The following is an 11634-nucleotide window of genomic DNA, read 5'->3' as shown; positions in this document are numbered from 1 at the left end:
CCTTAGGGGCAGGGATGTTAGAGGTGGAAAAAATCCATCCCATGTTACCACAGATCACTGAGCTGGTTCCCTTCGGGTGCATCTGCTATTAAGTGACCACGCTTGATCTGAGCCACAGGGACCCACCCCGGTTAATTTAGCCGTGGGTGAGGATGCTGCATAGCCCAGATTCTCCATCGCCGACCCCAGTGTGGTCCCTGGGGATCCCTGAGCTTGGTTCCTTGGAGATGACTGAGTCACTCGCAGGTGAGGCTGGTTAATTGCAGGGCGGGGCAGGGGCAAGAGAGAGAAACACCAAGTGTGTAATTCGGCTGGAGAACTTGATTCTGATCTGACCTCCACTAGATTTACACCAGTGTAACTCCTTTGCTGTCAGGGGAGTTACTCCTGATTTAAACCCGGAGATTCCGGCTCTTTGCATTCGGGTCCGGATGTAGGGTGTGACGTGTGAGCCCCCGTCTAGCGTCCTGATGAGTCTGATCCGAGCCCCCAGGGACAGTGACCCCCCCCCCCCCCCGGCCAGTGACTGCGTGGCCCCAGCCCCTGGTACTGTGAGTGAGCAGTTTGCTCTTGTCCTCCTTGTGCCAGGCTCCCCCATGCTGTGGCCAGACTGAGAGGGAAGCGAGCGAGCGGCGATGCGAGGGGAGCTCCGTGCCATGCTGCAATGGCGGGAGGCGGATTTCCAGGAACGATGCACCTACATCGTGAAGGACCAGCCGTGCGAAATGCTCACGCGCCCCGACGTCCCTCGCGCACAAGCCTCCTTACCCCGAAACTTGGCCTTCCGGTGCAACAGCAGCCACAAGGTGAGTCGCAGGCACCAAGGGTTTGGCTGTTCCTGGGAGCCCCGGCCCAGGCAAGAGGCAATGGGACAAGAAGAGGGGCTCCGAGGTATCCTTTGTGCCCCCTCACCATTCCTCTAGGCAGATAAACTGCACACTTGCAAGACACTTGTGCACATTCTCACATACGTACACACACATTGTGAACCTACACGTGGACCTGCTAGTGAACATGCGACTGTGCATACACACCTGCTCGTGCTCATACGCATGCATGTGAACATACTAACACGCGCACACCCCTGCACATGCTAACGTGCAGACACAAGTGTGTGCATGCTCACATGCATCCACACCCGTGCTCATGCTCACACGCACGCACATACCTGTGTGCACACGTAACACCGACAGACCACAGTCGTCGGCAGGCTCGAACATGCTCATCCCTTGCAAGCTGCCACGCATGCCTATCGCACACCATCAGCGGGGGCACACCAGCAGGCCTGCACACAGACGGGCCGGCTACCGTCTCTCTGCTTCCTGCGGGGAGAGATGAAAGCAGCAGGGGCTGGGCGGGTGCGGTGAGAGCCGAACGCGCCTGAGCCTCCTGGGTGTGAGTGCAAGGGAGGAAGCTCCCAGGCAGGCCCCGCGAGGGCTGTATCTGCCTGTGGTATTCACCAAGTGACAGCCTCTGGGCTCAGCTTCCTCCCATCAAAGCAGGAGAGCGAGACGCAGCCACCAAGGCATTAACCTTCCCCTCCCTCCCAGCCCTCTCCTCCCTGCAGCCTGGCCTTCTAGGGGCAGGTGCCCAGCTGGTGGTGTGTGTGCGGGGGGGTCATTCCCTTCCGACAGTGAGCCCTGCCTGGCCTCGGCCGGTGCTCAGACCCCTAGGCCCTGTCGCCGCTGGCAGTGTGCCCATGTGGTGGTGGGGTGGCATGCCATGGCGGTGGGCAGCCTGGTTATGTCTCACAGGCTCCCTGACTCTGACTCTCCCGGGCCCTCAGTGTTAACCCTCTGCCTGCACCCAGGAAGTGCCCTGAGAACTTGCCACCTTGTCTTTCTCTGTCCCCACAAAGGCCCAGGGGCATGTGGGGGCCCTGGCAGCTATCAACCGGGGGGGAGGGGGGAGCTGAGTGCATCGCCCGCGCCCGGGGTGTGAGCACTAGACCCTGCTGCCATTCCCAGGGAGTCGGAGGGGGCAGATTTCCAGGTGCCTAGCACCAGCCCAGGGCATAGGCCACGCCTGGAGCTAGGGACAGGCAGAGTAGGGGGTTGGGGTGGGGAGGGGCATCTCCTGACACGTGTGCTGGTGGGAACATGGGCCAGGTGGCTGCTCTCGGGGGGGGGGGTGTGTGTGGAGGGGCGGGGGGCTGCTGCTGGGAAGGAAGGAAATGCAGAGGAGGAACGGCGTGAGTCGAGGGGGCAGTGAAGGGTTCCGAGGAGCTGGGAAAGGCAGAGAGCAGAGGAAGTGAAAGCGAGGGAGCAGGGACATTCCCAGCAACTGGGTCAGGCTGGGGTTTTCCTGCTGTGGCAGGCTGTCCCGGGTGGAAGGGGTGAGCTAACCAGGCCTGCCCTGGGATCCGAGCAAGGAAAGACTGGGGTTTTCCTGCTGTGGCAGGCTGTCCCGGGTGGAAGGGGTGAGCTAACCAGGCCTGCCCTGGGGTCCGAGCAAGGAAAGGCTGGGGTTTTCCTGCATTTCCCACGGGAGAAAGACCCCGGTGTATTACACCAGACTTGCTGACGCAGTTGGGGCAGGAGGTGCATTGATGTGCCCGGCTGGGATAGGTTCCAGTGGGAGACTCCCCTGGGCCGGAGTTCCTCTGCCACCCGGTGATAGCCCTGGGCATGCCAAGCCAAGCCGATGGGAGCCTCAAGCAGCTTGGGCCCAACCAAGTCAAGGGAAAAATTACCATGGAGTGAACTGGGGCAGGTCCCCCATCAGCTTCTTCCGGGACCCTCCCCCCTGCCTGGGCAGGTGCCCCTCCCTCCTGGCAGCCATGCTCACCCTGTGCAGATGAGCAGAGCCCACATGGGCTGTGGGCGCTGCTGGTTCCCAGGCTAAAAGGAGGTCACTGACCAAGCTTGGGTCCCATTGTGCAGAGAGCACGTGGCTGGTGGGGGAGGAGGAGGGAGCTGAGGGGTGGGGAGGGAAAGAAGGGGCAATGAGCCATGGTGACAAGCGGGGGAGAGATATTAGCCAGACCCCTGCTGGTCCCCCACCCCTGAGCCTGCCCCCACTCCTCCCCTCCCCACAGCCCTGCTGCCTGCTCCATGGACCCGCAGCTGGGAACCCACCAGGGGAGCACTCTGATTAACACATATGCCTGCTCCTCTTCCCAGCTCTCATGTGCTGGGGCGGGGGGGGGGGAGAGCGCTGCTGGATCAGGAGGAGGAGGAGGAAGGGGAGAGATGGGGGATGGGGAAGCAGAGCAGAAGACAAACTTCCCTCCTGTACAATCTCCCTCGAGCGTGGAGGAAATCCCCCCGCTCTGTGCACCCAAGGGCGAAGGGAACAGGGCTGAGGAGCGGGGTGCCGGTCGGGAATGAGCCAGAGGGAGGGTGCGGCAAAGGGAGGGGGTTCGACTCCCGCGCTGCCCGTTTGCTAGGCTGGAGGGGCAGCTTTCCCCACGCCCGCTGCCTTTGCAGGCTCCGCTTGCACGGCCGCTGCGTTTGCCGGCAGCCGATGCTGAGGCCACGAGCGCCTGCCCTCGCCCAGCGGGAGGAGGCAGAGAAGGGTGCGTTCGTGCGATGAGCCAGCCACAGGCGCGAGTGGCCAGATCCCATCGCAGTGTGGGCCTGCTGGCAGCTGGAATTCCTCCTCGCCCCGTCGCACAGGCAGAGTTTGCATCCAGCCCTGCATGTCACCAGCCTTTGGGCCAGGGGGAGGCCAGACCCGGCTTGGTCCAGCCCAGGCCCGTCTCTGGGCCTGCCGGAAGAGACACGCTGCCCCGTGTGCAGCCGTCTCCCCTCGTGGCAGGACTGAAGGTGTCTCTGGGTGTAGCAAGGCTGGAGTGTTTTGGGGGGAACTCCGGGGTTCTTTGGGAGGCTCCGGCCCCAGGAAGGGGTAGCAGGAGCCAGTTCCTGACACTCTGATGGGAATCGGAAGCACTTTCATTCACAGTCTAACGCAGCTCTTCTGGGCTGATCCCCCCCAATGAAGCGTCTGACTAATCCTGTTTAGGGATTAGCGTGTCAGGGGCCTGGGCTAATTAACACCAGACCGATCCCAGGACCGTGCTGTCCATCACCTGTTTGCACCGCCATTAAAATCTGGTCTCCCCAGCTGGGTTGCACTGGAGGTGCCGGCGAGACCTGCCCCAGGGGAGCGGGGAGGTGGCAGGTGGCCTTGGGCCGTAGCTGTGCTGCAGTTGTGGGAGGGTGCACGGAGTGTATGGCACGGGGGAAGGGGGATGGCTGTGTGGGGGTGGGTAGTTTGGGGGTATATGTGTGTGTCAGGAGTGCTGTAAAGATTCAGGATCCAAGGAGGCTGCTGGGATGTTCCCTGGAGCCCGTTCCCAGGCGTGGGAGGAGGGCTGGCCGGTGCTGACTGCATGCTGGTGCCCCTGCAGGTGGTGGCGGTGCTGAGCCGAGAGTACATCCCGTCGGGCACGCGCTTCGGGCCGCTGGTCGGGGAGGTCTACACCAAAGAGAACGTGCCAAAGAACGCCGACAGGAAGCACTTCTGGAGAGTGAGTAACGGCTCCCTCCTAGGAGGGTGATGGAGTCGGTGTGTTCTTCCCAGCCCCAAGGCCGGCCCCTCCAAGAGCTTTCACCCACTGCTCAGGGCTATCTGCGCAGCCTTCCTCCCAGACATGTCTCTGCTCCTGGCAGCCAGCCAGAGCGGGCGGCTTCCTGCGGGGGTGGAAGGCTCCTCTAACAGTCAGCTACCAAGGGTGCCCGGGGCGGAGACAAGCAGCACCTTCCCTAGAAGACTTGGGTCACCAGCACTATGAGACAGCCGGCTTCTGCCAGGCCCTCCGCTCCTCCCGAGCCCTGCTCAGCTCCACTGGCCCCAACCTGCCCTATTGACCCGGGACTCCATGCCTCCGCCAGTCACCTGCCAGGTTCTCTGGGGGCAGGCTGGCTCAGCATGGGGGCCAGTGCCTGGGAGAGAGAGTCACTGGCATCTTTCCAGAGCTGGGCACAGCGTGGGCCTGCCTCTGGCTCAGTCTTTGGAAGACACTCCAATCAGGGAAGCTCCTTGCGGGAAGGTTTTGCTATCTCCAGAGCACTCTGCCTCCATCCCCAGTCTGGTCCCCCAGTGCCATAGCTGGACCTTTGGGGGCACTGTCTTCCGCTCATGTAGCCATATAGGGCTTGGGTGGCTGGGATCTCATGGCTGCCAGGGAAGAGGCCAGGGAACGCTCTACAGCATTGCCGGAAGCAGTGTCTCCACAAGCGGGTGTTGTATCGATGCCCCAGCATGCTGTTGGGCAGACAGTGTGGCTGGGGACAGAGTCCTAATGGGAGCATGCGTCACATCTGGGTGCCATCATGTGTCCTGACCAGAGCCCCTCACCTGGCCAGGGTCTGGAGTCCATCCTGGGGCTGCTGGTTAAGGATGTGTCTGCAGCTCCAGCCACCACACCCGAGCTAGCTTGAATCTAGCTACCTCTGGTTCCGGAGCCATGAAGCCGCGGCTGGATGTGCTTCAGCGGCAGTACAAACCCCGGGTCATTGCTTGCTGGGCCAGCCTGTGCTGAAGTGCATGCTGCCACGGCTTCACTGCTCCAGTGCCTGAGGTTAAAGCTAGCTCGGGAATGTCTGCCCAAGCTGTGGTCACGCCCTGTGCCCGCAATACCGACGTATTCTGAGTGATCATTTCTCTTTTATTGCATCTTCCTTCAAAGCACTTTACATACGTCAGGGAATTAAGTCTCTCAATCCCCTGTGCAAGGTGGATCAGTATGGCTACCCCTCCTTTACAGATGGGGAAACTGAGGCACGGGGCAGGAAAGTGATGCAACTCTGGGAGGCACAGCAACAGAACTCAGGAAAGGAGCCCCCCCGCTCCCTGTCCTGTGCTCTCACCATTAGACAACCCTGCCCTAGGTTATTTACACAGAGTAACCCCTCCCCATGCCCAGAGGAGGGGAACTTTTGCTGGTCAAACTGCAAGCAGAAAAGCCCCTTTCTGCATTCCCCTCTGTGCTGGGAATTTCGGGTGGGCGTCAGCATGCCCCAGTGCTTGCTGGGGAGTGTTGTGGTTTTTTTTGCTTTGGTTCGTTTTTCTTGTTTCTTAAAAGGAAATAGTCCCATGGCTGCGAGCCAGCTAGTACTTAGCCCTCTGGCCTTTGTCAGCTCTTCCTGCCCTTCAAAGCACCAGGCGGCTCTCAGCTGTTTGCTTCCTGGAGCGACAAGGGGAACAGACCAGCCCTTTCTGGGGCCCTGCCCAGTCCCTCCTGCCGGGAGGCAGAACCGAGTCTGGTGCCAGAAAAGCCACAGAGGTGAAGGTCGAGGCTGCTGAGTTTGAAACCAAAACTCTCCCCACGTGGGGTGATGTCAGCAGGGGCTGGGATAAAGCTCCTCCTGTGCCCAGTTCTCTGGGAGTGACTCATGAGAGCCCCACAGGGAGAGCAAGAGATCACAGACGGGCTGTAGGTGTCGCATGTACTTGGGACCTCATCACTCTCAGCAGCTGGTCACGGCGCAGACGCTCCACAGCCGAGGTGCTCAGAACATTGGTTCTTACAACCTTTTGGAGCGGGACCCGTTTTTGCGGAGGGTCCTCTGGGGCTGACCCCCGGCAGCGAGTGGTTGGCGAAAGGAGCAGCTGTGCTCCGGTGGATGGAACTCCTGGCTGGGGACAGTCAGGACTCCTGGGTTCTATTCCTGCCTCTGGGAGAGAGCTCGCTCCAGTGGACTGAACTTGCAGCTAGGAGCCAGGACTCCGACACAGGGCAAGTCACTTCCCTCCTCTCTACCTCAGCATCCCGCGTCTGTTAAAAGGGGATAACAAAACTGGGTGACCATGTGCCCATCACCATCAGTGACAAACCTAGTGGGCACGACCCAGGAGGCCCCAGAGGCAGCATAAACCTCCTGACAGATGCACCGGCAGGGGATGCTCCTTTCGCTAAGTGCCCCCAGCTCTGTGGCTAACCGGACTGTCTCTTCCCTTCTGCCTCCTACAGATTTACTCCCCGGGGGGCGAGCTTCACCATTTCATCGACGCCCGGGACCCCCGCCGCAGTAACTGGATGCGCTACGTCAACCCCACCCCTGACGCCCCGGCCCAGAACCTGGTGGCCTGCCAGAACGGCCTGGAGATTTACTTCTACACCCTGAAGCCCATCGTGACGGGTGCCGAGCTCCTGGTGTGGTACAATTACGAGTTTGCTGAGCGCTTGCAGTGCCCACTGCCGAGGGAGCTGGCCGAGGAGCTCGGTGAGGAGTGTCTGGGAGCGGGGTCTTGGGGTGGCTGGTGTGCCTCTGTATCTGAGATGTACTGCAGCCCCAGAGAGAGTCTGGCTGTAATGGGGGGCAGGGGGAGTCATGCCAGGGGGCTGTGCCCCGAAGGAGGGGGTAGCGTGTGGGGTTGTGCACGTGTGTCTGCCATCCTGCACTTGTCTGGGTTCGCACAGAACTCCTGCCAGTTAAGCCACACCCATGGATAGCGGATACTCTGCTCTGGAGCTCAGCTGATCACAGGCTGGCTGGCCCATCCCCAGCCCAGCCCTGAACCTTGATTGTGGGTGGGTGTGGAGGTGAGCTCCAGGTGCCAGCTGATCCCCAGTGAAATAGGGGAGGGACATCAAGTACAGGTGAGTTTCCTGCAAGGCGGGGAGGAGTAGGGCCAAGTGATGGAGTGACAGGGGAGCAGGCAAGGTTGAAGGGCGCAGGCTCCCAGCCCGGCTTTCCTCTCCCCACAGCTGCTTCCAAGGAAATGGACAACCTTCGCTGAACCAATGTTGATCTTCCAATCAGGGTTCAGCCTGAGTCTGGGCCAGTTCAATCCTTATTTCACCCAAACTGACCTGTCCATCTCTAGTAATCTAGTAATCTCTGTCCATCTCTAGTCATCGGCCTCGCTCCAGGCCAGCTGAGGAGCTGTCCCGAAAAGTGAATTTAGCGCTGGTGAAAGACGCGGGGGGTGCAGCTGGTCCCACAAGGGTGGAAATCTCACCCACAACCCGTGGTCTTGGGAGATCACCATTGACGATGGTGGGATTTCCACCAGATGGACCCAACCGCCTCAGGACAGGAGCTGGGTTCTGTCTATACGGCAGGCCCAGCTGCAGGGCCCTGGGGACTTGTCTGCATTTAAAGTGTCTCAGGTGCTTGGAGCCTGGGATGGGAGCCTTGGATAGGATATGAATAAACAGCCAGGTAAATCAATAGTCACTCACAGTGCCTGGATGGAAGGGGTGGGGGTGGGATTCCCCTGCCAGTGACACTTCCTGGCAAAGCCAGTACCCAGACATGTGTGGTAACATGTGTGCTTGCTTCTTTCTCTCCAGAGCACGATGGTATCCGGAAATCCACCGCAGAAGCCCCCACCACACCGGGGCCTCAGCCACCACAGGGGGGCTCGGCCGCCAACCCAAACCTCACAGCTAAGCTCACAAAGAAAAAGGAGGAGGAAGAGGGCGATGAAGATGAGAGCGTTGACCTGGAAGCGCTGGACAGGGGCCTGCCACCGAGCCCATCAAGATGCCGACGTGTGGCGTTGCGTGGGCAGCTCCCCCAGGAAGTCAAGCAGTGGCCCCTGGGGTTTAGCCCTTTCCCCAATGCCCCTGGCAAGGAAGGGGCGCCTGAGAAGTCCAGCCCTCCATGCCAAAGAGCCGCGAGCCCCAGGAACCAGCCAGTCCTCAACTGCTGCCCGTACGGCCCAACTACCTCGCTGTGCAAGGAGCTACAGCGCTGCCTCAGTAGCCTCTACCCTTCCTCCCCTCTGTATTTGCCAACGGGCCACCTGCCCCAGCCATATCTTTATGCCTGCGGCCCCATCCCTGCCCACTACCCCCAGTTTGCGCTGCCCCCCCACGCCGTGCCCTTCCTGCCAGCGCCGCCCATGAGCAGGGTGGGGAAAGTCCCTCCCTTAGGGTTGCCTTCGCAGGAGCCGCAGGTATACGCCCGTGCCCGGGGAGGCGGGACATCTCCATCCCCAGGCCTCTACGCAACTGTCTTGCCTCATGGAAAACAAGAAGCCCACGAGCTCCGGAAGCCACAGGATGTTTTAATCTCCCTCCAAAGCAGCGCTTTCTCCTTTCCAGGCTTGGACTATGGACCAAAGCAGTATTTGTCCCCTGCTGGGGGCACCTCATATACCTCTGAAGTTCAGCAACAGAAACCTACCTCCCTGCTTGCCCAGCCACTGGAGGCCATCAATCTCAGCACATCAAAGTGCTGCCCGCCAGCCGGCCGCTTGGGCACCACGCCCGTGCCCTACCCTCTGAAGAAGCAGAACGGCAAGATCAAATACGAGTGCAACATCTGCGCCAAGAGCTTCGGGCAGCTCTCCAACCTCAAGGTACCAAAGGGCCACCTTGGGCCATTCTCCCACCCTCCTCCGTCAGCAGCCTCGCCCCTCCCGACCCACATCAGTATGCTCCTGCTAGCCTCTTCAGAGGCAGCATGGTCTAGTGGCTAGGGCACTAGGCTGAGAGTCTGGAGACCCGGGTTGTATTCCTGACTCTACCTGCTGCGCGACCTTGGGCCGGTCACGTCCCTGCTCTGTGCCTCAGTTTCCCCATCTGTCAAATGGGTATAATGATACTGACTCACCTCTGCTTTGCGCACTATGGAGGAAAAGTACCTCCTCATTTGGTAAATACCCTCCTGTGCCTCTTCCTTAATCAGTCAATCTCCAACCCTCTCAGCAGCCTTTAGAGCAGGGGTTCTCAAACTGGGGGTTGGGACCCCTCAGGGAGTCACAAGGTTATTACATGGGGGGACGCGAGCTGTCAGCCTCCACCCCAAACCCTGCTTTGCCTCCAGCATTTATAATGGTGTTTAATATATTAAAAAGTGTTTTTAATTTATAAGGGGGGTGGCACTCAGAGGCTTGCTATGTGAAAGGGGTCACCAGTACCAAAGTTTGAGACCCACTGCTTTAGAGTCACGTCTCACCCACCTCCTAGATCTCCCAGTCACAAATCATTACGGCTGAAGATGTTCCATTGTTAATAGCCGGACACTGGGCTACCCGGGATCGTGCTTCGTGGGTGGGCTTCAGTCTCAAGCTGATCAGGATGCCCATGATGAATAGGGATGGGGTCTGGGAGGACGTCACTAGAGTCCCCTCAGATGTCTTTGCCCTGCCTCTGTGTTATCTCAGCAGCTCGGGGCAGGTCCCCTGTCCTGGATCTGGCACCTGGATCACATTGCAGGAGAATTTCCCCAGGCTCTCTCTCTCATTAGCACAGCACAACCCGGATGGGGGAAGCCAGGATGTTCCCCGCCTTGCCCCAAAAGTTCCAGGCAGGAGGGAAGAGCCAGCCCAGGAAAGGGCCCCCCCTCCTGGTCAGCAAGGGACAGGCAGGCGCCCCCATTATCCCTGCTCATCCATCCCCCAGATGAGGAGAGCCCAACTCAGAGGGACAGTCGCCTCTCGAGCAAGAGGCTCCATCGCCTAATGGAAATGTCTCTCGCTTCTCTCCTTCAATCCCTCGCTTTTCTCAACCCCCTGAGCTCCTCCCATGCGCTTACTCCTGCACTGTCCCACCTTTCTTTCTTTCTTTCCCTCCCTCCCCACCCCTGCCCCGCCCCCTGTGCCCCCTGCAGGTCCATTTGAGGGTGCACAGCGGCGAGAGACCCTTCCAGTGCCACATCTGCAAGAAGTGCTTCACGCAGCTGGCTCACCTGCAGAAGCACCACCTGGTGCATACGGGCGAGAAGCCTCATGAATGCCTGGTAGGTGACGCTCCCTCCTTCCTCCTGCTAAAGGCCCCGGTGCTGGGAAAGGGGCCCCCAGGCCCATCGGAGCCCGTGACGGCGTGGGGGCGGTTGACTCCGAGGTTTGAGAGCGCGGGGCACTGTCCGTTGGGGCAGCCTGATGGAGTGGTATCGAAGGAGGGGCAATGGCATCAGCGTGGTGGGCAGAGACCCAGCGGGGCCTCGGTTGCTGGGCAGTGGGAGGGTGGATAATGGTTGTCGGGGGGACGAGGACTCAGCTGGACATGGAGCCCAAGGCACAGGAGCAAGTTCTGCCCTGGGCTGAGTGAGCCCAGCTCCATTGCCTGGGCTGGAGTCGCCCCCAGCAAAGCTGATCCTCGCAGCAGGCCCGTGCCTGGGGGACAGGCCGGGGGCTGAGCCCGGGGGCTGTGGTGGCTGTCAGGCGGCCAGCTGTGGGTCTGACACGAGTCCGTCCGCCCCTCCGCAGGTCTGCCACAAGCGCTTCAGCAGCACCAGCAACCTCAAGACCCACCTGCGGCTGCACTCGGGCGAGCGGCCGTACCAGTGCCGCCTCTGCCGCTGCCGCTTCACCCAGTACGTCCACCTCAAGCTGCACAAGCGGCTGCACGAGCGCAAGCGCCCACACCGCTGCCCCAGCTGCCCCAAGACCTACATCCACCCCTTCAGCCTGGCGCTGCACCGCCGCGGCTACTGCCCGCTGGCCCCTGGCGCCGCCGGCCCCCCCGCCCAGCTCGGCCACTTCAACGCCATGATCGACCACTTCGACTTCAGTCTGGACGCCGAGCGCCTGGAGGGGGAAGGGGCCGACCCCGCCCGGGCTCCCGGGCTCCTGGAGAATCTCATCCTGAGGGAGCTGGAGACAGGCAGCCGTGGGCAGCTCCCCAGGGACAAGGGCCCCTGCTTGCCTGGCCTCCACAAACAGCTGCCGCTCCTGCCCCTGCCCCACTACAGTGTCTCTGTCAAGCAGGAAGACTTCCCATTGCAGCCGGCCTGA

At 60.8% G+C, this 11634-nt stretch overlaps 1 protein-coding gene across 1 annotated transcript; it reads left to right on the top strand.

The window, feature by feature from the left end:
* The first annotated feature begins 635 nt into the window (after nucleotides 1-635).
* ZNF683 (zinc finger protein 683) lies at nucleotides 636-11634 on the top strand. Its single transcript, XM_065421868.1, has 6 exons — nucleotides 636-806; nucleotides 4352-4471; nucleotides 6917-7169; nucleotides 8243-9255; nucleotides 10509-10637; nucleotides 11107-11634. The coding sequence occupies exons 1-6, from the start codon at nucleotides 636-638 to the stop codon at nucleotides 11632-11634; spliced, it is 2214 nt and encodes a 737-aa protein (XP_065277940.1).

Source organism: Emys orbicularis, chromosome 23, assembly GCF_028017835.1.
Source record: "Emys orbicularis isolate rEmyOrb1 chromosome 23, rEmyOrb1.hap1, whole genome shotgun sequence".
Taxonomy (NCBI): domain Eukaryota; kingdom Metazoa; phylum Chordata; order Testudines; family Emydidae; genus Emys; species Emys orbicularis.
Note: the sequence above shows the minus strand (reverse complement) of the source record. Positions and strands in the feature narration are given on the sequence as shown.

Bases quoted from the DNA above. Each gene is read 5' to 3' on its own strand.
- ZNF683 (XM_065421868.1), top strand. From the start codon at position 636: ATGCGAGGGGAGCTCCGTGCCATGCTGCAATGGCGGGAGGCGGATTTC. The intron at 807-4,351 runs GTGAGTCGCAGG...GTGCCCCTGCAG, and splicing joins GGTGCAACAGCAGCCACAAG to GTGGTGGCGGTGCTGAGCCG. The intron at 10,638-11,106 runs GTAGGTGACGCT...GCCCCTCCGCAG, and splicing joins AGAAGCCTCATGAATGCCTG to GTCTGCCACAAGCGCTTCAG.